Source organism: Henckelia pumila, chromosome 3 (genome assembly GCF_033568475.1).
Source record: "Henckelia pumila isolate YLH828 chromosome 3, ASM3356847v2, whole genome shotgun sequence".
In the NCBI taxonomy this organism is placed as follows: Eukaryota; Viridiplantae; Streptophyta; class Magnoliopsida; order Lamiales; family Gesneriaceae; genus Henckelia; species Henckelia pumila.
This window is the reverse complement of record NC_133122.1, coordinates 29692800-29717849: the sequence shown is the minus strand read 5'-3', so window position 1 is coordinate 29717849 and position 25050 is coordinate 29692800. Positions and strand designations below refer to the sequence as shown.

Below are 25050 nucleotides of genomic sequence, written 5' to 3'. Positions count from 1 at the left end.
TACTTTTAATGCTGGCTACCTTGCTCCAACGAATTATTAAGTTAAACATAATTAGCCTCGTATGCTCGGTAGCTTGTTCCGATAAATTTAATATTTTTCAGTAGCCTTATTACCACCTTTAGGTGTAGAAATACAAAAAAGCTCAAAATCACAACATTTAAAGGACGATCTACAAAACATACAATGAAATGAATCAGGCATCAAGGTGTTTTTTTTCCAAGTATCTCTGTCCACGTAAAGCAACTGACATACCTTATTTCCATTAAATATCGGTCAAAATAAATTTTAAAATGCCACTCGAGGATTAAGACATTTTAGGAGATCATATAATCAACGCGGCGGCAGGAATTTCATTTTGAATGGAACCTACTGGAAACCGCCTCGTAGCTCGGTAGATGCAGAACTGCAAGATGAACGGGATAAATGTGAAATACAAAATTGTGGTAAATAAATGTCTTATGGACTCGTGAAGTATCAGTAGGGCTAAGGAATTCTTCAATAAATAGTAATTACCATCCCCATAAGATGCCATCGTGAGTGGAGATGATAAAAGTTTTTGCACTATTTTAGCAATATCTTGAGCAGTAACTTCATCAACAGCCTTCAAGAAATGCTCTACAGGTTTCCTAAGATTCCAAAGCAAGTAAACACAACATACAGTACCATTAATTAGGTCCAACTCCATAATCTCTGCTTAATATACACACAAAGCATAAACATGTATATCATAGAAAAAAAAATGTATCTATTCTGTTGAACAGGCATGCTAATCTACTCAACATTGCCATGACCACAGTTATATTTTAACCTATCCCCCTTGAATGGTCCTCCTATTACGCACCAAAAATTACCGATATAGAACAAGATGCTAACGCACAAATGTCCAAGATAGCGTAGCCATTAGTTTTATTTACAGGGACAGGGCATTAATATACACAAAAATATTGCAAAAAGCCCCATCCCAGAAAACAGACTGAGATTAAATAAAATATGGTGGATTGAGAGGGACACGAGCTGGCCGAAGGCTATTTATCTTTGGAGTGTTCATGGACAGTAAATTGAATTAAAAATTTTTTTAGAATGGGCTACATCTTTTCTTCATTAATCCATCCGTCTTTAGTTCTCATTGAGCAGCATATCTTGTTGGATCCAATTCATAAGATAAATAGAACAATCCAGTTAAATGCTCCTTCAAATCAAATAAAGTACATAATAAATACACCCAGACAATTCCAGTGTCTGTGATACATAATTAAAATTTTGGAATGACTACCATCTGCTGATTGAAGATCAGTAATGAACATTTTATTTCGTGCACTGAAAGAAGTAATCTTAAAAAATAGTTTTTTTTCAAATTCAGGTTGAACGGGATTACTTGTGATAACGCGGATATCATTCAATACAACCAAAGCAAGAAAGAGAACATAAATTTTGAGGTATCCCCTAATACTATTAGCCAGAAATCAGCGACAGACATAACTTGACATACCTCTCTCCATACGTCAAAATTTGTTTACCTATGTCTTCTGATGCAACCATCTGCAATCAAAATTGAAGTAGCAACTTAAATATCCAAATACAACAAGAATAACCACACACCATCGGTAGAACATTTCAAGTTAATTGGCCTTAAAATTTCTACAGTAAATTTTAGAAAGAGTTTTCTTTAAAGGTACAGGCTGTTGCATACTCTGGATTCTAGGTTCATCAAAATGGCAGATTTTGTTGATTGTTTAGCCCGATCAAGTTGCACAGCATTAACTGCAAGACAAACATGTTGGCAGGAACAAAGTTCAGTAAAAAGAGTATTCGCATATCACATCCATAAACAGGATGTACATAAATTTTATTAACAGGCAATTTTCGATACTCTCATATAATGTACAATACTGAAGGGGCAGTTTTAGCTATCATCAGAGAGTCTTTACTCGGAAGAAAGATGTTTGTGACAAATTTCAGATATAGGAATTAGGAAGCATATTATGGTAGCCTTTCAGGATCAACAGGAAACCTATGCAGAAAGTGCATCAAAACGCAAAATCAAAAATTAAATTATGATATTGAAAACTCTTGTGCCAGACCTTCTCCAGGAGTTGCAACCGCAATGAGTTCTTTAACAGCTATGTCAATCGCATTTGTCGCAAAATCAGATCCCTGAATTCAAACAAATGGCCTCATCAATTTCAATTAAGAAATAAGAACATAGGGACAATACCCACAAGTAAGCAATGAAACAGGTTATTCCCCGTGTTCTCAGGTCACGTGCCACAAAATTTTTATTTTGTAAAGTCCTCAAGCATGATCAGTTTTCTGCAAACCTTAGTTAAGAAATAAATCACCAAAACATAATTAAAACAAAAAAGCAATTTGTACATACATTTGCCTATTTAATATTAACCAATCATAAAGGAAGTTGAAGCTCTTGTACAGACTGAATCTGCAATCTACTCCTAAGTATTGAAAGTAGACGTTATAGTTTGAAGTTTGTTGAACACATTAAATACATCATTATCAAAGTAAAGTTCATGAAAAATGGATAAAGACTGTCTTTTTCAAACTTCATACAATAACTTTTTTACCTCTTTTCATGATTGATCCACAATTTAGTTTCAGAGGACTAAAAACGGAACCATCCTTGGTTTGCTACCTTAGGATCTTGAGCATCATTAAATATCACCACAAAGCACAAACTTTCTTCCTAGAATTCTTTAATTTATTCATCATTATTATCTCACAAGGTGCAGTTCGTCAATAGAATTTTAAAATTTAAAGCATCGGCATTTCAAACTGAAAGAAGAGACGGAGAAAACAATAATGGGTCATGGTTGAGAATTGAGATTAATAATAAAGAAGTCATAAAACCCTAAACATCATTCAGATGTGTCTCAACACAAAATGCATGGCTATGTCCATTGAGATGTCACAGGATTAAACACCAAAACAAATCCATACACAATCTCCTCAAAGTGAGAAATACTAGAACCTACCGTGGAGCCTTGAATTCCAAATAATCCAGTATGATTGAAAATGCTACTGAATGCAGAAAAGGATTGAATCTGAGGATGCTCATTCAGAACACGAAGATCTGTTCACCAATCAAAAGAAAAATGTGACAAGCTGAACTGATAACAACTCATTCAAAGAAGAAAATAAATAAATAAATGATAAGATAGCATCAACTGACAACAAATCAAAAAATGTGTTGATTGTTTAAGAGAATTGCCAGAGTTTACAAAAAATGCAACTTTCTAAATCAAACGCTTAATTTGATCTATTAATTACATTTACAAAAACAATTAATGACATACATAATCTTGAGTACATCCCCTTTCCAGGACCACCAGCAGAGAAAGACCCACCTCCTCCCATGAGCATCTACAAGACAAATACAATCAGTGTACTTCTTGCAAGCAGCACGATGACGTTCAAATAGAGAAGAAAGTCAGGAGGTCAGGGAAAAACACTATACAGTTTTATATAATTAAAAAACAAATGAATAAAAAATTGAACGGCAAACCTGAAGAACTGTCAATATCATAGCATCCTTTTCTTTGATCCAGCCACCAGGAAGTTCGAAGGCGAGAGCAAAGTGAGTCATCTAAACAATTTTGTTGGTGGATTAAGAGGTTAGAAAAAGGTTATTGCCAGAGTTTAAACGAACATTTAGAGAACTGGTGTAAATTGTGGTACACTGATACGTACCCCTGATTCTCCTTGTTGACGAAAATCACCTCCAGTATAAATAGGCTTAGGTTCTGAAGGTTGAGAAACAACTGGTAGATCTGATAGCAGAGGCTCAGCATATTCTAACAGTTTATCATGCTCAACACCAGAAGCTGCAAGGATCATCCTAGAAGCCGTGTAGTTTTCCTAACAGAATCAGAAACATTTCTAGTCACAGAACAAAAGAATTTGACAGTGATCCTGAAGAACCTGATTAAAACAAGAAGCTGGAAAAATAAAATTAAAAAACCACGACTTGGGACTTACTGCAACAAACTCCTCCAAAACAGAGCTGTTCAATCTACTGACTGCAGATTCTGAAGCCATAAGAGAATTTCCATAGGGACCAGAGTAACCAGTTGAATGAACGGCCTCCAAAAGCAAGTGCTGAGGGTTTTTCAAGCACTCGCTAATATCAGAATTCACCTTCAGGAGTTGTTCATTAACTTCCCAATCCAAAAAAGCCGGGTTTCTAACACTGTCAATAAGGAGCTCTACCATTTGAGGGACATAGGTCTTCAATGCATCATAGGTGTAACTCATATGCTCCCGAGAGGCAGACGCAGTTACATTACCACCAATTGCCTCAACTTCTCGCACAATACGTAGGTGGCTCCGGTTAGTGGTACTTTTGAACGCCATACGTTCCAATAAATGTGTGATCCCATAAGAAGCTGGAGTTTCATGGATTGAGCCGCAATCAACATATAACCCAATTGAAGCAGCAGGGTTCTGAAAAACACGTTTAACCAATTATACACCATTCAGAGAGAACCAAAATATTTTGAATTCCCCATGCTGAGATAGAGATGTAGAGTATGATATGTCATACCGCTGATACTTCAGAAGCAATCTTGAGACCATTTGGAAGAGTGGTTATTTTAGTCTTTCCAGGCTCAACATAATCAGGTAATGATGCGGGAAGAACTACATCCTTAAGTGGGAAGTCTAGAGGGGGAAGTGGCGAGGACTTCTCACCGGTTAACCAACCAAACAAACCTCCTGATGGTGACTTGGAAGCAACAACAGCTGTACTCGCATATCTAGTCAATCCTCCATGGCCTGCGTGAGTCTGTTAGGGCAGAAAAGGAAACCAAGGTCCCCTGAGACTTAAATATCATAGCAAACATTTTTTTTTTGAAGCACAATTGAAGTGCAAATGCGCAATTGAACCAAAATACTTAATTTCTAAGTGAAACTATAATAATTAACATTCAAAAAACTCAATACAAGTCGAGATACAAAAATACAAGATACTATTGCACACTAGCTTCATGGCCAAAGGTACAGAATCCTCTTACGAAAATTACAAATTGCAAAATGACCAAATGCACAACAAATTTGCACCAACCATATAAAAACTCAAACTTTATCATTAATGTCAATTTTGACTAGATAGAATGAAACATTTGCAGCTAATAAGTGCGCCCCTACACACTCCATGAGCAGGTAATTTCCGAAAATGACAAATCCAGAAGGCCAAAGCAGATTCTGCTTAATAATTTTTTGAACAATCACTCTCCGCCTATTGCGAAAGCAGCAATTTTATCAGAGAGACAAGCTCACAGCCTCCGACAAATGCCCCCCGATATGTATCATCTAGCTGATAGCTTCTCATTTCCAATAAAATGAGCTTAAGATGATAAACATCTTACCGTATTACACAAAAGCAGACATTTTACATCAACGCAAACGAAGCAACATAAGAGGCCACGATCCAACTAAATCACACAACCCATGTCTGGGCATCCACCAGATCTCGAAAATAGAATCATGCATCTAGAAACAAAAATACACGCGCATATTGCTGAATAAGAGGAGCTAGGGTTAAGATGGGGCTCGCTACTGATGCAAACCTTGAGAGCTCGAAGCCGAGATGCCGCTGCTCTGTGCATACTGAAAATCCGATAATCGATTCTTCGAATCGAAAAGAAAATGAGTGATTTTGACTGTGTGAGTGCGTGAGAAGAGAAGAGGTCTGGGAAAGCAGCGACTGCGGGAAGGAGAAGAAAGGAAGAAAAATGGCAACGAGGCCGGGTCAGATGGACGGACAAACCGGACCGGTTTATATTTATGGGCTTGAACGGCCCGTTATTTCGACTTTTAAAGCTATTGGGTTTGGTCCAGATTTTTTGTGAATTATAAATAATTTGGTTCCACGATGATATTGAAATATAATCTTTTCATTTTTTTTTTTTTTTTAGTTTTTGTATTTTTTTTTGTTTTGAAAGTCATTTTGCAAAATTTACCTAATCATTTGACTAACGATGATAGAAGCAACATCACGATTCACAAAACATACGATTCACAAAACATTTCATATGCGTAGTTCTCAAAAGAAAATGAAACTCTCACTTGCTTAGTTACCATCATGTCCCCACAAACAATCAACTATTGAAGTTTTATATAGGAGGATGTTTTAAAGTAGTCAATCTCAAATTTTCAATTCTCTCAATACTTGTCATATTTATTGCAAAACATTACTAATAATCATTGTGCAAACCTTATTCTTGACATGACATCTTGTGTGACCGTCATCATACCAAGTTTTCATTGAAGAACAAAACGATGGAAAGAGTTAAATATGTAAACTAGATCAAACAAATTAAGAATAAATAAGGAAAGTTTGAGTCTTTGACCCCAACAAAGAAGTTTCAGTCAAATAAAACTTTGAATCTAATATGCCTTTCTTGTAGTGCGATTTTCGAACTTATCTCTTTTTTTTTTCAAGTTTTTGTCAAGAATCCAAGAAAACAAAAATACGATAATTTTGTGAAATTATCGTGACTCAAAAAAAATAATCAACTTTATTTTGAATAATCGACTCAACGAAAATTAAAAAAAGATAGACAAAACTTGTCACAGAACCAAAACTTTGATACCAAATGATAGAGAACCGACATCAAAGTGTGTGAACCCGATATCCAATGAACTAGGAACATGAATCAAAACAACTATGGTGAAAAACAAACCCAAGAACTCAAAGCTAGTTTCAAAAGTGGTGTATTTTGACTCGTTACATATAATCATGTAGTAACCAAAATAACGATTATAAAACGATATCAAAAACTTAAACTCAAAAGAATTTTTTTTTTTTGGAACCTAAGAATGACAAGTTGACGAAATCCACAACAAACGAGTTTCTTGCTAAGTTCTATAAATATTGACAAGATAAAATCAAAATCTAACAATTTGTATGAAAAATAGATATTTTCAAAAACTTTCACAATTGTCGCCTATAAGGCATACTTGTACAAGAAAACCTAACTAAAATAGTGATTTGAGATTATCCTCCATCGATATGACTGATGGACATGGCAATTGTATCTTCTGGATGAGTATCACGTATCATTTTTCTTGAATTTTCGATGTTGTTGAAAACAAAACTTCATGAAATCTCTTCCTATGATTTACTACATATTGCATGACGATCTCATCACATGGGCCTTGATTCTGTGGCAAAAACTGTGCAACTCCAGTGTTTAACTATGTGCAACGACGACAATTATTGCTTATCAATATCAATAAATTTTATTCATTGAATACTTTATATTAAAACTATTATTTTTGAATCCACATATATATGTATCAATTCGACCATATAATTTCGTAGAATCATTTTTTTAAAAAAATACCTAAGCAAAATTATACACCTGAGCAATTTTAGCAAAAGAGATGCGAGATAAGTGGTGATAAAACACATTACGTGGATAGAATAGTCTCTCTTAAGGTCGAGACGTCACGTCGAGAGGGAATTAACATTGTGGAGTTCTGGAATAGTGAAGATGGTTGGCTGGCTGGCTAATCGGTATAAAGAATAAATGCATGCACTCATCCATCAACCTTTTGTTCAAACTCATAATTTAATAGTTTCTGATTCGATTTATCGGCATATGATATTTAGGTAATGTTTGTAATTAGGGGTGACATATCGTACCATGAATACCGAAAAATATATATTGTATCGAAAATTATGTATATAATTTTCTTATATTGATACCGTAACGAACATTTCGGTATACTGAAAATTGGTAGACCGAAAATTTCGGTATATATAACTAGCGTATCGATTATACCGAAATTTTAAGGTATATCGAGATTTCGATATGGTATTGGTATATAAAGTTTTATACCCAAGAAAAAACCTTATATTTTTTATAATTTAGAAATTTATTGTTTAAATTATTATATATTTTTAAATTGTTATATAATATTTTGGTATATCGATATATCGGTATATACCAAAATTTTCAAATTTCATACCGTTACCGTACCGAAAAAGTCGATATCGTTACCGTAACTTACTGAAAATTTGGTAAATTTGGTATTTTTTCGGTACGGTAACCTCGGTATACCGAAAATTCGGTATTTTTTCCCACTCCTATTTGTAACCTCTAAAAATAAGTGATTATGGATATTTTCTTAAGAAATTTTTAAGAAAATCTCCATAATCACTTATTTTTAGAGGTTGCAAACACTACCTTAGAAAGACGTAAGATGGATGTAGATTTGATATTTAGAATTAAGTTGCTAATATTTTTAATGGAGCAAAAACTATGATTTTGATGTCTTCTTTGTGAGTTTGATTATGTGTATAATCAAATTTTAATTTTAATTTGTACGCAATCTTTGATATCTGTCTTTTTTTTCAGTTATCTTTGATATCTGTTTGGCTTTAGTTTTTTTTTTTTTTTTGCAACATTACAATGATGGGATGTTGATGCATGTAGCAAACATGCATCAATGACACCAACATGGCACTGCTGAAAACTCAGATTCAGGACGACAAATGAAATTTGATAAAACATTGGACTAAATTTAAAGCACATAAAAAAAACACAACCGACACAAAATTCTGATTTTTATATAGTATATTTGGGAAAACTGTAAATTTGGTTCGGTATGTTTTTCACTTTCCGATTTTGGTCCTCTATGTTTTCATATTTCAGTTTTAGTCCTGCATGTTCAGATTTTTGGAAATTTTGGTCTTTTTTATTCAAAAATGCTTATGTGGCACTGTACACATCAGCTCCACATCAGCACTAATTGGTGACACGTCAGCGCCACGTCGGAAAAAGGACTAAAATTGCCAAAAAAATAAAGATAACAGACTAAAACTGAAATCTGAAAATATAAAGGACTGAAATCGCAAAGTGACAAACATAAAGGACCAAAAAAGCAATTTTTCCAATATATTTTGTTACAATATATAGTATCATAAAGAAATTTTTGGTAGGGGGGAGAAGTTAAATTAAATGTAATGATTATAATTAGAGAGGTGAAAATAAAATAAAATAAAATAAAAATCAAACTTTGAGTATTAGTTTTGGTAACTTTTGGAAATGAGAAAATAATTTTAAATACATTATTAACAAACAAAGCCCAAGTTTCCCACATCATTTTCTACATGATCTACTTGACATGTATGTTGCTAGGAGGATTCTATTCCCCTCTTATCTTTTCTTGTTCTCTAAATCAACTAGCATGGATTATATATTTACAAGATGAAGCATCGATCCCGATCGAACTCGAAATTTAGAACAAAAACTATGGCATCGAATCATAGTATGGCCTGCAAATCGCCTGGTTTTCTTGGCCACAATGTTGCTGGGGCTGATTCAAGAATTGCATGGACCAACTATAATCCCAATTATACGGTCATATTTCACCACAGTGAGTAGTTACTTTTTTTGCATGAATTCTATGTTTTATACTAATTTTGAGGTCCAAATAACACTTGAAAACTCGTTTCTCCTATATATCAGGCCCTTCTTCCAAGCATGGTACTGGCAAAATGCCAAGTTTTAAGCTCGACTCTAATCCAACACGACATTTACGCCGCGAAAATCATGCACATGAGAAAGGGGTTCGTGTTCTGTCCGCAGACACGGTAACACCAAATTTATCCATTGAATTATTGGATGCGTGGGACGACGAATACAATGGAGTTGTCGTGGAACCGACAAGCTTACCTTCGAGTGCAAACGGTTTTGCATCGGCACTCAGGACTTCTTTATCATGCTGGAAATCCAAGGTCTTCAACATCACTTCTTGCTAATTATTTTACCTTAAATTCCTAACTTTGTCACTTTGAAATATGTTAATCTCTGTGTATTATGCCTGGTAAATTTCTTTTTGGAGATTTTAGTCATTTTTCATTCGGATGCCGATTTGTCACTACTGCATTGGTTCTATGTTAGCGTCAAGTTATAAAAATTACTAAAATTATCAATATATAGCAAACATATACGACCAAAAGAGTAATTTTCCCTAAAATAAATATCAAAGAATCTCATAGGTCATAATTCAATCCTTCCATACAGAGAAAAAAGGGTATATGGCTAAAATTGTTGGAAGAACAAGCTGATCTTGTCCCAATAGCTATTCAGGTTTGTTCTGTGCATATATATTCCATTCAAAATGAAAATTTTAATAACAGAGAATTTCGATGGTGATTCCATATTTATGTGCTTGATTTTTATGTGTATACAGGAAGGTTTTATATATCACCATGCCGAGCCTGGATACGTCATGCTAACATATTGGATCCCTGATGAGCCTTGCCTGCTACCTTCGGGACCTTCGCATCAAATAGGCATCGCGGGATTCGTTATTAATGATCAAAAACAGGTATCTATGTTGTGATCAAGCTCGTGTGTGCTAGTGTATATCCTTCGTCGAATCGATGTAAACAATTTGCAACGAAATGATCAGATTCTTGTGGTAAAAGAGAAGTGTTCTTGTCTTTGCGCCGGAGTTTGGAAACTGCCTACTGGCTATATCAATAAGGTATATGTATATATCTGATTATGGATTATATTTTTATTTTATTTTTATGATTTATGAATTTGTTAAATTTTATTTATTTCCATGCCAGTCAGAAGAATTGTTCTCAGGAGCTGTAAGAGAAGTGAAAGAAGAAACTGGTGTAAGTAAAAAAGTTTATTATAAATTCCATCAAATTTTTTCCGGAAAATTGTTTTTTTGGTCCGGTATGTTTGTCACTTTGCGAATTCAGTCCTTTATATTTTTAGATTTCATTTTTAGTTCGCTATCTTTATTTTTTTGGCAATTTTAATCTTTTTTTTGATGTGGCGCTGATGTGGAGCTGACGTTTACAGTGTCACGTAAGCATTTTTGAAAGAAAATGAACTCAAATTGCCAAAAATCAAAACATGCAGGACTAAAACTGAAATATGAAAACGTAGAGGACCGAAATCGCAAAGTAACAAACATACAAAAACAAAATTTCAGTTTTTCTAATTTTTTTAATTAATTACTTCACATTAGCATTCATGCATGATCAAAACGCCTCTGCAGTACCACCGTTGGATCATGTGGACCTCACGATCCAACGGCTTGGTAGTACACAACATCTGTGTTGTGCACTGTCAAAGAATCCAAATTCGTAACTAATTAACCAAACTAGCTATCTGTTAAATGATGCAGATAGACACAAGATTCTTGGAACTGGTAGCTTTCAGGTCAGTTCTACATGATTCTTTATTTTATATTCAAGGTTATGAAAATCTAAACACATAAATTAATCTGATAATGCAAATATTTATTAATATTTTTTTTAAAAAAAAAATCTATTTTCCCTTGGAACCAGACATGTCCACAGGGTGGCTTTTGAGAAGTCAGATTTGCTATTTGTCTGCGTGCTTAAGCCATTATCGTTCGAGATCAAGATCGACGAAAACGAAATTCAGGACGCGAAGGTACTCGAAAATTTTGTTTATGATCAAATTATATATATGTGTGGGCCTTGATTGCTCATATTATTACAGTGCTTGCAAATTATGTTATTTGCTGTTACATATGTGCTGATATATATATGTTTTCCAGTGGATAAGTGTGGATGAACTCTTGAAGCAAGAATTTTACGAAGAAGACGAGATGTCGAAGAGGGTGATTGAGATTTGTATGGAAACATATGAAAAAAATTACAGTGGATTCTTTGCACGCCAGGTGATATCTAAATTTGATGGCCGGAAGCTATCATACTTGTATTACAAGTATGTGAATGTCAAGTAGTGAAAATTTGTGTTCTGTTAGTGTAACGGGACTGGACCGTTGTGAAAATTTGGAATTAACGTTTGTGTAAAATGTTCGTGCATTTGATCAGTAGATTGTTGTGATATGGTTAATAAGAGAGAAAATTGTAATTTGTTTTCTTGGCAAAATAATATTCTATGTACTATATATTGAGCTTGTCCAATTAAGTGACGTGGCCAGAATTTTTTTTTTTTTTTGACAGTAAAACTTGTAATATTAATATATTATTAAGAATTCAAATCGTTTATTACAAAATCTACTAACAAAAAAGGGAACATTCCATCCTTCCAAACAAAAGAGAAGAAAGAAGAAATAGCAAAAGTAGCAAGACGTGGCTATAAGTTTTTATACAGGTGCGCAAAATATTTTGAACGAAATAATCAATTTTTCCTTTTTGAGGTGTATCACACATATTTTATTTTCCTCATTTTCTCATCAAGTAAAATTCCAAATTCTTATTTTTCTCTTATGAGAGTTTAATTTTCAATGTCTCTATAAATTTACGGAGAGCATACCAATAATCTCTTAAGTTTTTTCAATTAATTATTCTGAAAAATTTCACAACTCTTTATCTCCAATTAATTCATTCATTTTATTGAACCAAAAAATTCTTAAAGATTTAATTGTTTTGCTTGTGGACCAAAATCTTTGAGTAATCGTGGAAATTTTTTTGATTCGAAGCTAGAGGGAAAATATGAGAAGACATAATACATCTTGGGTTTTATTAGTTATGGTAAGATTTTGATTTCTAAAATTAATTCTCAAATTCGAAGAGTAATATCAATTTTAATTGATAGAATCTTTGTCAAAGCCTTTACTAGCTTTCTGAATCTACTAGTGGTTTTAATCTTTAAATAATATCTCCACCATTTCACAAATTGGAGCTGCAATTTTGACGAACAATAAATTGTTACCATGCATTCACACACTTACTTAGGCTACTAAAGTTTGATCCAGATCCTGCTGGGCAATAACCCACTATTGCCCATATCCACTCTCCGCCCCTGTCCAATTTTCAATTTTCATACATTAATTTTTTAATTTTAGTACAATCGCTAGCTGGAGTGATATCAGACAAATTATCAGTTGGAAAATGCTACATAACACATTGATTTACACATTGGGTTACACACTATACATGAAATTACAAAATTATCCCTTCATTTGATTTGAAAATTTTTTTCCAAAATACATTAAATATATTTATGTAATTTCAAGTGCAACGTGTAACTTAACGTATATTTATGTAACTCTCCGTGTATACGTAGCATCACCCCTATCAGTTTCTAACGCCACGTACACAAGCATTTTCAATATCACGTTAATGTTTTCTGGTATCGGTGCAATGTTTGCACTCGGGCAAATTAATGAGTCTTACAGCAAAAAAAAAAACAAAACAAAACAAAAATAAAAACAAATTAAATAGTACACCAAACTAAATAATAATAATAATAATAATAATAATAATAATAATAATAATAATAATAATGGATCAAAAGGTTTTTTTATTTTCCTTATATTTTTATCCTATGGATAAGATCCCAAACCGATAGAAAATAATGTTAGGTTATTTCGTCGAAACCAACACAGAAATGAAAAGCAAAAGGAGTTATTCTAATTAACTAACGACCATAAAAATAAAAAATAAAAAAATAAACGACTCACACACACGACAATTCACGTGCATAATATTTTAACATAATTAATTACTTTTTAGGATTTAGAAAAATCAGTTAGTAATTTTTATAATTAACTAAAGGTTACAATATTATGGATGTCAAAGATTTGGGTGATCGGAGAAAATCATAATCAAATCTCCGGGAGATGGTAAAGAATCAATATAATATCACTTCCTTGTAATATCATAGTTATCATATCCGAGAATTTCTTGTACCTATAAATAGGTCACTCATGTAATACTTTTGATATATTGAATTACTTATTTCTTTTGCATATTCTTTGGTTAGTTTCTTGCTTTTTTTTATAACACGTTATCAGCACGATTGCATGATCGATTTATCTATGATCAGCGACTGTTAAATATTTTGTTCTTTGTTCATATCGTACTTTTCTTTTTGCGATTAAATACATACGGTATGACACATATCATGCATCACCATCACTCGCACGATTGAATATTTGTTTGCCAAGTGTTTCGTCTCCTTTTTTTGGTTGGCATTCATAACTTTGCCGTATATTTCAAATTATGAAATTAAAGCATGATCGTATTAATAATATTTAATATGTGATATGATGATGAATGTTTTAGTTGTTTCTTTTTCAATTCTTCCAGGACCACGATGACATGCACAATTATTATTCGTTTTACGTTTTTTTTTTGTTTTGTTCGATTGGTTATCATGTATCACATATTAGATGTAATCTTTCTAACCCTTATTAGTTTCGAACAATGTTTTTATTGTATGTCATGTACATTTTAAATTCGGTTTAATTAATGTCACTAATTTATGATTTTTGTGAAATATAGATTTCATCATGTCGAATATCTCAAAACTTGAATTTGCCGCTCTTGATATCACCGGCAAGAATTATCTCTCTTGGATACTAGATGCTGAAATACATCTAGATGCTATGGGTATTGGAGATACCATCAAAGATGAAAATAATGAATCATCGCAAAATCGTGCAAAGGCTATGATATTCCTTCGTCACCATCTTCATGATGGTTTAAAAATTGAGTATTTGACGATAAAAGATCCGCTTGATCTATGGAATTATTTGAAAGAGAGATATAGTCATCAAAAAACGGTGATTCTTCCAAAAGCACATTATGATTGGATGCACTTGCGCTTACAAGATTTTAAGTCTGTAAGTGAATATAATTATGCATTGTTTCGCATCAGTTCACAATTGAAATTGTGTGGAGAAAAAATAAATGATGATGATTTGTTGGAAAAAACATATTCCACATTTCATGCCTCTAAGGTTGTCTTACAACAGCAGTATAGAGAGAAAGGTTTTAAGAAGTATTCTGATTTGATTTCATGTTTGCTTGTGGCTGAGCAAAATAATGAGTTATTGATGAAAAATCATGAAATTCGTCCCACGGGTGCCAACTCATTCCCTGAAGTGAATGTGGCAATGCATGATGAAAAGATGAAACAAAATAAGACCGGATTTGATCGTGGGCGTAGCCGTGGCCGTGGGCGCGGTCGAGGACGCTTTCATCCATATGGTCGTGGGCATGAAAAACCTCGTTACTTTAACGATGATTATAATAATAATAATGATCAAAGGAATGGAAATTCCAAAAAGTGTGGTAATGACCAAGAGAAAAATGTTGAAAGTGGTCAAAATGATAAATCAATGAATTCAGAAAATGGGTACTATAGATGTGGAGATAAAATGCATTGGTATAATAATTGTCGTACGCCGAAACACCTTTTTTATCTTTATCAAACATCAAAAGAAAAGGCAAAAGATGTTGAAACTAATTTTATTCATCAAGGTGAAAATTTAAGCCAAAGCCCATCTCTTTCGGCAAATTTTGATGTTTCTGATTTCTTTAAAGATCCGGAAGGAAAGATTGATCATTTGATTGGAGATGGAAGCGTGCAATATTATTAAAGTTATTGATTATCTTTTATTTGGTCATTTTGGTTTTTATTTATTTAAATGTCATGTTTAGGGATTATTTATATGGTTTATTTGAGAAGACTATTGGTTTGATTAATTTAAATTTTAAATTGGTTTGAATGTTTTTATTATGAATCAAAGTTATTTATTTCATATTGTCTCTAAATGAATAAAATGTGTTTATTCTTATTAAATTTATTATTGTGAATAGAATATGGATTTTGGACATGAAATCAATAGAGATTTATGTCGTGTTGACAACGCAATGACGCATTCCATATTCAATGAAATAAATATTTCTCATATTTACAAATGAGAAAAGGTTATGTCAACACAATTTTTGAAAGTACAAGCATTATTGAAAGCTCTAAAGAGACAAATTGTGTTACTCTCTCATAAGTCTCAAAGAAATTTATGAGCTTTCAAGATATCCGTCGGAATGGATATCATATTGAGACTATACGCCAAGAAAAAAATGATATCTTTTATTTCGAAAGAAATGTCGAGAAAGAAATACATTGTTGAAAAATTGTCGACATTTACTTATGGCTTATACTACACAAAATAAATGTAGTGGAGACGAATACAACGGTTAGCCAAGAAATTCATTGATATGAATATGTTTATGACTTGGCATAATCAAATTGGGAAATTCCAATTTGACAATGATGCGAAAATAATATTGAGAATTCATATGGGCATCAATTAAAGAAAGAGAGATTATTAATTCTCATGTGTTGCTTGTTCTCAAGGCAAATTATAAGCCTTCATCAGCTAAAATTGATATTGAATCACCTACATTTTAAAATGATACAAGGTGATATTTATGGGCGCATTATCCGATTATGTGAACCATTAAAATATTTTATATATTTACGAAATGGTTGCATGTGTATTTATTATCACATCGCAAACTAATGTTTGCAATTTATCAAGAGGATTTTATTGATAATGCTGATGCATCCCAAAATTTTTAATGACTAGTATGTCAATTGGGATAATTATTGAACATCTTGTTGCAAAGGTTCATATACAAAATGGTTTAGCGAAATTTTTGATTAAGCGTCTCCAATTGATAGCTAACCATTTATAATGAGAACAAAACTCCTCAAATATATGGGTATATGATATTTTGTATATAACAACACTTATACGCATCAGATTGACTAGTTACCATGATTTCTCCCCTTTACAACTAGCTTTTGGCCAAGAGTTTAAGAATAAATTTGCATATGCGATGATTAGGGGGAGAAAATATGAGATCACCAAGTTAATTAACTTGGAATGCATCATTACATCATTTTGATTATCGGACAAATGAATGTGAACTTGAGATTCAAGAATAGTCCATTTGCAAGGTATTGCAAATAAATTATCTGATGCATTTAATAGAAAAATGGTAACTAAGTCATATGTAATGGCTGCTAATGTTCCAGCACATATTGATGTTCTAAAAGAACAGTCAACAACGAGCTCGAATCAAGCGTGGTAGAAAAATTGGATCCAAAGATAAAAATCCACGAAAAGAAAAGGAGAAATAATATAGATGTCCATGTTGAAAATATGATTCATTAATTGATCAGTCTGAAATTTAGATGATCAAATCCCCGAAGAATTTCAAGTACTTGAAAATGAATAGATCTCGATAAATTATTTCAAAACGGGGAGATGATTTAATCAATTGAAAATTATTGTCGACAATAAAGTTTGCCCATGATGTGGCATTTGATGTTATGATCTAGATCATAAATCTGTTAATGAATGTCATTGTAGACATGATTGGCCAAATTAAAATATTGCAATACAAGAAGAGTTAAACTCAATAGAGAAACGTGATTTTTTGGGACCTTTGGTCCATCTTTTTAGGAATAATGCATGAACAATTAATTTTGATATCTTATAGGTATATGGTACAAGCGACTTATTTTATTTTAATGCTTGATTTGCAATTGATTAGTTATGCAGATATCTTATTGACAAACTGGATGCTTGTTACTTATGACGGAACACTTATATCTCGGAGATCTATGAAGGATATGAGGCATGCACTTCTCAACTAAATTCAACAAATTTGCTCAAGTGATAATCCGGCCGAGTTTTCACAAAATCATTGCCGACATCAACTTTTGAGAAATTGGTGTACAAGATTGGAATACGTCGACTTAGAAATTTTAAGTGATGTTTGCAACAGTGAGAGTTAATCCAAACTGCACTCTTTTTCCCTTGTCCATGATTTTTCCCAAGTGGTTTTTCATGACAAGGTTTTTAACGAGGAAGTTAAGCAACAACGAGGGATGTTGTACTCTTTTTCCTTCGCTAGGCTTTTATCCTATTGAGTTTTTTCTAGTAAGATTTTAACGAGGCACATCTGTCAAATGACATCCAAGGGGGAGTGTTACAATATTATGGATGTCAAAGATTTGGGTGATCGGAGAAAATCATAATCAAATCTCCGAGAGATGATAAAGAATCAATATAATATCACTTCCTTGTAATATCATAGTTACCATATCCGAGAATTTCTTGTACTTATAAATAGGTCACTAATGTAATACTTTTGATATATTGAATTACTTATTTCTTTTGCATATTCTTTGGTTAGTTTCTTGCTTTCTTTTATAACATTAAAATAGTTTTAATGACATACGATATATAAGAGATAGTTTTGTCCATCCGCTATGACAAGGTAGTTATTATTATTTATTAGAATTAAAATCAGTATAAGTAGTTATACTCAATCAGTTAGTTAGTTAGTTTAAAGAGTATTTAAAGCTAATTGTATATAAACTCCTAACGATTCTCATCCATTAAGAAAAATTCATATTCATCAAATTCTTCAATAATATTCATTCTCTCGTTTGCATCCACTCTTGCAGCCAATCGAGAAAAATTCCTTTCAAGAGCATATCCTCCGAGGATGAAGGGATATAAGCTTTTTGATCTCACACATAAAGAAACATTTGTATCCTTGATGTTTGTATTTCATGAGTCTATTTTTCCATTTCTCACAATATTTTACTCCGAGGCATTAGTTGATCCATTTCCAACAATGGTTCTCCCTAAACCAGCAGTTAATCCTCTGACTTAGAGGGTGTTTGGCTGAACTTATAAACTCTACAAAACAGCTTATAAGCTCTTACAGTTTGTTTGACAATAATTTGGTCAAATAGCTTATAAGCGGTCAAAATAAGATGTTTGACAGCTTATAAGTTGTTTTTAAAAGAGTTAGGGTGAACCTAATTTTTTTAATAGAGATCTTATTTTAATATTTTATTTCTCCAAAATAACCTTCTATATTTACATAAATCCCCGTCATATCCTCGACCTATTAAATATTAAATATTTTTTAAAACTGAAAATTCCAAATTATATCAGTTTTCTAAATTAAAATATGAAATATTTTTATTTTTTGTAATACAAGTTTAATATTTATAATAAAATTTTAAAACTATTTTTATATAACATTAATAGTATTAGACATTTTTTTGATAATTTTGACAATAAAAAAATCTTATAATGCAAAACACATCAACATCTTTAATTTGTTTAAAATAAGTTCATCAAAACACTGAAATAATTTCATCCAAACACTTTAACAGCTTATTTTTAAAATAAGTCGTGACAACTTATAAGCTCCTAAACCAACTTATAAGCTCTTAGATCTTATAAGTTATTTTTAATAAGTTTAGTCAAACACCCTCTTAGATTTCCTTGAGACAGATGAACATTTCACTGATCCACCAATGGTAGACCATTCAAGGTTGCCATCCACTGATTCTACCCTTCCATCACAAAGTGAGGTCAACTCATATGTCATCCAGGCCCACTAGACAACCTACATATCTTAGGGATTACTGTTGTCATCTATTGTAGCGACCATATCCGGATACACTACCAAATCAAAGTTTAATAAAGTGCATGCAATAAATACTTAAAGCGTATGGAGCGGATAATTTAAAATACAACAAATCCAATCGGCAGAATACAACCGACGATAACAAAAGTGTATAAATACTCTCATATAACCAAATCGAAGGTTCAGAGTAAACAAATCCCTACCCTCTAAACCCCACTCTCTCGGATCCTCAATCCTGCTGAGAGCCGCCGGGACCGTCCAGCCTCAAACCTGCCCCGCCACAAGGTACACCACAATACCCAAACACAGGGGTGTGAGCAACTACGCCCAATACATAAGCAATGATATATATAAACTAATATGCAGCACACACATGTATTTTAAAATCATAGTAATACAATTTCTCAGGGCACCATGAATACACAGTACCGTGCTAAGAGAGCGACTCCGCGGGGTACTCGTATATTCTCCTATCCACTATAGCGTCTACTCCACCGTCGTGGTCGCTCCTAATGATAGCAAAACCAGGGGCTGAGCGTTCCCAAACACGAATCCATAAGGAGTAACTCATCACCGATGGAAATGGAATATATTCACATCGTACTGGATGCAGTCTCACGTCAAAGTCATGCATGTGCTAAAGCAATAAAACATGTAAAACCATGCACATGCAAATGCAACATATAAGCATACATATATCATGCCGACTATCTCGGTCAGTACTTACGTACCTCTAACAATTGCAGGCAATTCCTAGCACCACTGGTCTAGATACCACGCCTACTAGTCCAGTCTACTGCTACTACAATGCAAATATCCATGCATCATTAATTAAGCTCTAAAAGCCTTAACTAAGTTATTGCATACTCTTAAATATTTTTAGGAAGCCAAAGTTATACATGGTTCCGTCGTCAGCTCTTTGATGTCGATATCCTCGAAACTAGGCCACAGCTCCGCTACGACGCCGTGATCGCTATGCCACTTCCGAAATCCCAATAGAAAGTGTAGAAATTCCTAGATCTAAGTTAGAATCCTAGAAAATAGAGAGAAGAGGGAACTTGGTGCGATTGAAAATGACTTCTCGCGCCTCTATTTATAAATGGAGTTCGGACCGTCCGAACCGTGTTCGGAATCGGAACCTCCGATCCCATCTTCGGAGCGTCCGATCCCCCGATATTACGTCAGCCATGACGTCACCTTGCTGACGTAAATGATGACGTATGCCCTGATCCCGATCGGACCTTCCGATCATGCCGACAGAGCTTCCGATCCCGATCGGAGCCTCTGATCTTGGCTTCGGAACTTTCGAACCACTTAGAATCCTCCGAACTTCTCTTCGAACCGTTTGATCCATCTTGGGTTATTTACGCAAGTTTTTAGTAATTATGAACTTAATTACTTTAATTAATTGCGGGTCACTACATCTATTGCAACACAACACAATCCTAGATTCCACAATTCGGTACCCCCTCAGTAAGCACATCTCATATTGATAAGTGCATTTTATGCACTTAATTTGGTTATGATTTTAATTGAATTTTGTGTTGTTCGAGCAGTTTTATGCGGTTTCATTGTTGTTTATGTGCATGTAGGGAGAGTCATGAATGGGTGAATTTAGAGACGAAAAAAAAGATGAATTTATAGGGAAGAAGAATTTTGTGCATATGCACGAGATTTTGAAGCAGAAACAGCAAAAGGCAGAAGTCTGGAAAACAAAAGAACCGCATATGCCGTAAAAAACCATGCAGATGCGGAAAGAGGCAGAGAGTTAGTGATTTGAAGAAGCCGGGGGCGCATATGCGGCTATATCTCGCGCATCTGCGAGAAATTCCAGAGACTTAAGAAACCAAAGAGCTGCATATGCTGTAAAAATCATGCAGAAGCGGTAATTGGCAGGGATTTGAACAAACGAAGTCGCGCATCTGCGTTATTTTATGCGCATCTGCGGGAATCGGAAAAAGAATGTTAAGCGCATCTGCGTTATTTTATGCGCTTCTGCGGGGAACTGAAGACTTTTGCAAATCTGCATATTTCGGGAAAGAGATCAGATTGTTTCGGAAATTAATTGTGGGCTTTTCTTTGGGCTTGGAAGCAAGATATAAAAAGAGAAATTGTTCAGAGACGCCGATATAGAGAAACTTTGCAGGGAACGAGTTGGCTTTGGAAATACTTTGAGAACAAGAGCTCAAGAACTCAGTACGAATATGGAAGACGGCGGCATCCGGCGACGGAAAAGCTTAATCCTAATTCGTTCTAATTTCTTTTTGAACTCTGTTTTTTTAGTTTTATGGATTGTTTGAAAAACATATTTTGTTTGATCGTTGAATTTATTATGAACTAATTTCTTAGTCTAGAGGTAGACGGATCTTGACTGGAAACCATGATTGAGATATTTTGATTTATATATTTGAATTCTTCGCACAGTTTATTTGTGTTTTCCTGATTTTAATGCTTTCAATTTACTGACCATAGATTGAATGATATTTTATTTAGAATCTATCACTCGAGAGAGGGGATTTTGAATACGACATAGGAAATTACATCTTTGGTGTTTATATTGTTCGAGAGGCATATAACTCCATAGAAGTCATTAGAAGAATTCTCGTGCCTTTTACCGAATTTAATAGTTCAACTTAGATAGAGATATTGAGTTTGATATTGAATACAAATTTCTGCTTGACACTCGAGAGATGTAGTAGAAAATAATAGGGATTCTTGACTAATAAACTAGAAGATTTTATAATTGAATAATCATTAAAAATAAATTGTGGTGGAAAGTCAAGTGAAGTCGAACCTCTAGCATTCATCGCTTATTGAATTTTCGTCTCGTGAACTCGTGGGTAATTAATTTTATTTCTTGCAATTTTTAGTTTTATTAAAATCAAATCAATTTCGTAGCTCTACATAGGATTAGGATTATATTAGTTGCAATTATTTGATATAATATCATTTATTCATTCTGTTGCGTGTTTTTCGCTCGCAAGCGCACGATATCAAGTTATAATATAGGAATTAAATTCAAGTCGATCCCACGGAGAATGAATAAATGATATTATATCAAATATTTGCAACTAATAAAATCCTAATTCTATGTAGAGCTACGAAAGTGGTTTGATTTTTATAAAACTAAAATTTGCAAGAAATAAAATTAAATAACCACGAGTTCACGAGACGAAAATTCAATAAGCGATGAATGCTAGAGGTTCGACTTCACTTAACTTTCCACCACAATTTATTTCTAATGATTGTTTAATTATCAATTCTTCTAATTTATTAGCCAAGAATCCCTATTATTTTCTACTACCTCTCTCGAGTGTCAAGCAGAAATTCGTATTCAATAACAAACTCAATATCTCTATCAAAGTTCAATTATTAAATCCGATAAATAGCACAAGAATTCTTCTAATGACTTCTATGGAGTTATATGCCTCTCGAACAATATAAACATCAAAGATGTATTTTCCTATGTCGTATTCAAAATCTCCTCTCTCGAGTGATAGATTCTAAATAAATTATCATTCAATCTATGGCCAGTAAATTGAAAGCATTAAAATCAGGAAAACAAAAATAAACTGTGAGAAGAATTCAAATATATAAATCAAAATATCTCAATCATGGTTTCCAGTCAAGATTCGTCTACCTCTAGACTAAGAAATTAGTTCATAACACAATTCAAAATAAAATAAGACATGTTTTTCCAACAATCCATAAACTAAGAAAAGTAGAGTTCAAAGAGAAACGAGAACGAATTAGAATGAAGCTTCTCCGTCGCCGGATGCCGCCGTCTTCAGTCTTCATACCAAATTCTCGAGCTCTTATGCACTTCAAAACTCTCAATAGCCGTCTTATGCTCTTTAAAACTCTCTAAACCCTCGTATCCTCCAAAATAAGTCATAAAATCCCTTTTAAAACTCGATTAAAGGCTTTCCATGTTTTTGGAGACTGCGCAGTGCTGGAGCGCTAATAATTCGGCGCTGGGGCACTCAAGTTTCGTATTTTATTTTTCAATGATGGACGTCTAGCGCTGGAGCGCTCAAAAGACAGCGCTGTGGTGCTCTGGACATGAATTTACGGGCGCTGGAGCGCTGGAAAACTAGAGCTGGGGCGCTACTTGTTCTTCCATTTCACCATCTGCGCAGCAGTTTTGTAAAAATCATAACTTAAGTTCTAGCCGTCGGATCAAGCTGAAATTTTGATAGAAATTTAAAACATCCTAAAATTTAATTTGAATGGTAGAGATCGGATTTGGATGTCTGTAACATTCCCAGTAATTTTCTGAAGTTTGCTGTCCCGTAATTCGGCTTTCCGCTTCTTGTTGCTACTTTTCTTCAAATCCTTGCAACTCACAAAAACAACAACAAATACGCATAATATTCACTCGATACATCACAAAATCCAATTCAAATCATATATAAATTAAGTGCATAAAATGCACTTATCAAATCCCCCCAAACTTAGACTTTTGCTAGTCCCGAGCAAATTAATAATGAGCAATATTGCCGACCTCCGAATTTATACATTCCAAGATTTAATACACATGTCGGATAATTTTCTCAAGAGTTCTCGTGTGTGTGTGATTTGCCAATCTCATCTACCCACCTAACTTTCGGTAAAATCATGCAATCCGTAAGCTTCATAAAATCATTAACTCCACCCTCAAGTTTCAAAATACTCTCAACCAAGTTAAACTTTTACTCACACAGATCAACAGGACTTTTTTCGGTTAACATTAGGCTCAAGTATAACTAGCTGGAGATAATGATCCATATATATATCAATGTAAACAAGGACTCATGATGCAAAGCAAAGGGAATTGAATATTTTCAATTTGTGCAGGATTATGAGTAGCTAAATTTTTTTTATTTGCATTGCCAGACATTAGTCTTGGCTTTCTTCTACTTCATACATCTCCATCTTTATGCCTTGTATTTGGACTAGAATTTCAATCCATTTTTTTTCTTTTCAAGGCCTCCCCTCACCTTACTTTCTCCGCCTTTACTTTTCTTTGAACTTTTTAGCTACTCAATTTGTTTTGGATTTTTCATGAATATAGAATGGCTAAAAAAACTCAATAGATTCGAAAAAAAAACGCCTAAATCACTTCTGTGATCTTAAAAATCTACCTCAGTTTCAAATAAAAATCACAAGAGTTAAGAATCAAATCCTCTAATCCACATCACAAATCCACATAATTTTTTTTCTAATTGCTAGGAGTATCGAAAATCATGGTATTCGTGCATAAATGTGAGAACTCAAGATTAAATATAGCTAACATAAACTTTTTCAGCACACAAAATTTATTTTCATCATAGGCCAACACAATTACAATATCATGCATTCAACTCCAACTAACTCATAAAAAATTTCAAATTTTCACAATTTTTAAACACCTCCCCCCCCCCCCCCAAACTTAAATTGTGCATTGTCCTCAATGTACAGTATTCATTAAAAACAAGGGACACATACCTTAGGCACCAAGCGTCAGTACTCGGCACCATCTTAATCACTCAAAACTCTTCATCAGGGGTGGCTCCTAAACTCTTTCAGCTCCATACTTTTTAACCTATACAATTCAAAATCATTATTAATGTCTAGTTTCCTCATGATAAAAATAAAAACAAAAACAACTAAAAGAAAATAAAAAAACGCAAAAAACAACTAGCTTGAGTTGCCTCCCAAGAAGCGCTTAGTTTATAGTCTATAGCCCGACTTTATTCCAATTCTAGCCCGGTTCCGCTTTGTTGAGGGTCTTCCCTTTCGCTTTCACCCTCCAAATATATTCAACAACCTTTAAACTTTGATTTCTTCTTCGTTTT

General features: G+C 33.6%; 3 protein-coding genes across 3 annotated transcripts; 2 read left to right on the top strand and 1 right to left on the bottom strand.

The window, feature by feature from the left end:
• LOC140887067 (mitochondrial-processing peptidase subunit alpha-like) lies at nucleotides 1–5766 on the bottom strand. Its single transcript, XM_073294091.1, has 12 exons — nucleotides 5580–5766; nucleotides 4556–4795; nucleotides 3991–4455; nucleotides 3703–3870; nucleotides 3518–3598; nucleotides 3309–3375; nucleotides 2988–3085; nucleotides 2082–2154; nucleotides 1691–1761; nucleotides 1490–1539; nucleotides 514–626; nucleotides 1–403 (listed from the first exon to the last, which is right to left on the bottom strand). Exons 1-12 carry the CDS (start codon nucleotides 5616–5618, stop codon nucleotides 351–353), a joined length of 1518 nt encoding a protein of 505 aa, XP_073150192.1. The 5' UTR covers nucleotides 5619–5766; the 3' UTR covers nucleotides 1–350.
• A 3433-nt stretch (nucleotides 5767–9199) lies between these two features.
• Nucleotides 9200–11896, top strand: LOC140892301 (nudix hydrolase 8-like). The gene is made up of 9 exons (XM_073301147.1): nucleotides 9200–9396; nucleotides 9489–9757; nucleotides 10047–10112; nucleotides 10216–10353; nucleotides 10438–10512; nucleotides 10601–10651; nucleotides 11173–11207; nucleotides 11336–11444; nucleotides 11572–11896. The coding sequence occupies exons 1-9, from the start codon at nucleotides 9228–9230 to the stop codon at nucleotides 11758–11760; spliced, it is 1101 nt and encodes a 366-aa protein (XP_073157248.1). The 5' UTR covers nucleotides 9200–9227; the 3' UTR covers nucleotides 11761–11896.
• Nucleotides 11897–14277: 2381 nt separating this feature from the next.
• LOC140888360 (uncharacterized) lies at nucleotides 14278–15369 on the top strand. The gene has a single exon (XM_073296038.1). It carries the CDS (start codon nucleotides 14278–14280, stop codon nucleotides 15367–15369), a length of 1092 nt encoding a protein of 363 aa, XP_073152139.1.
• The last annotated feature ends 9681 nt before the right edge of the window (nucleotides 15370–25050 follow it).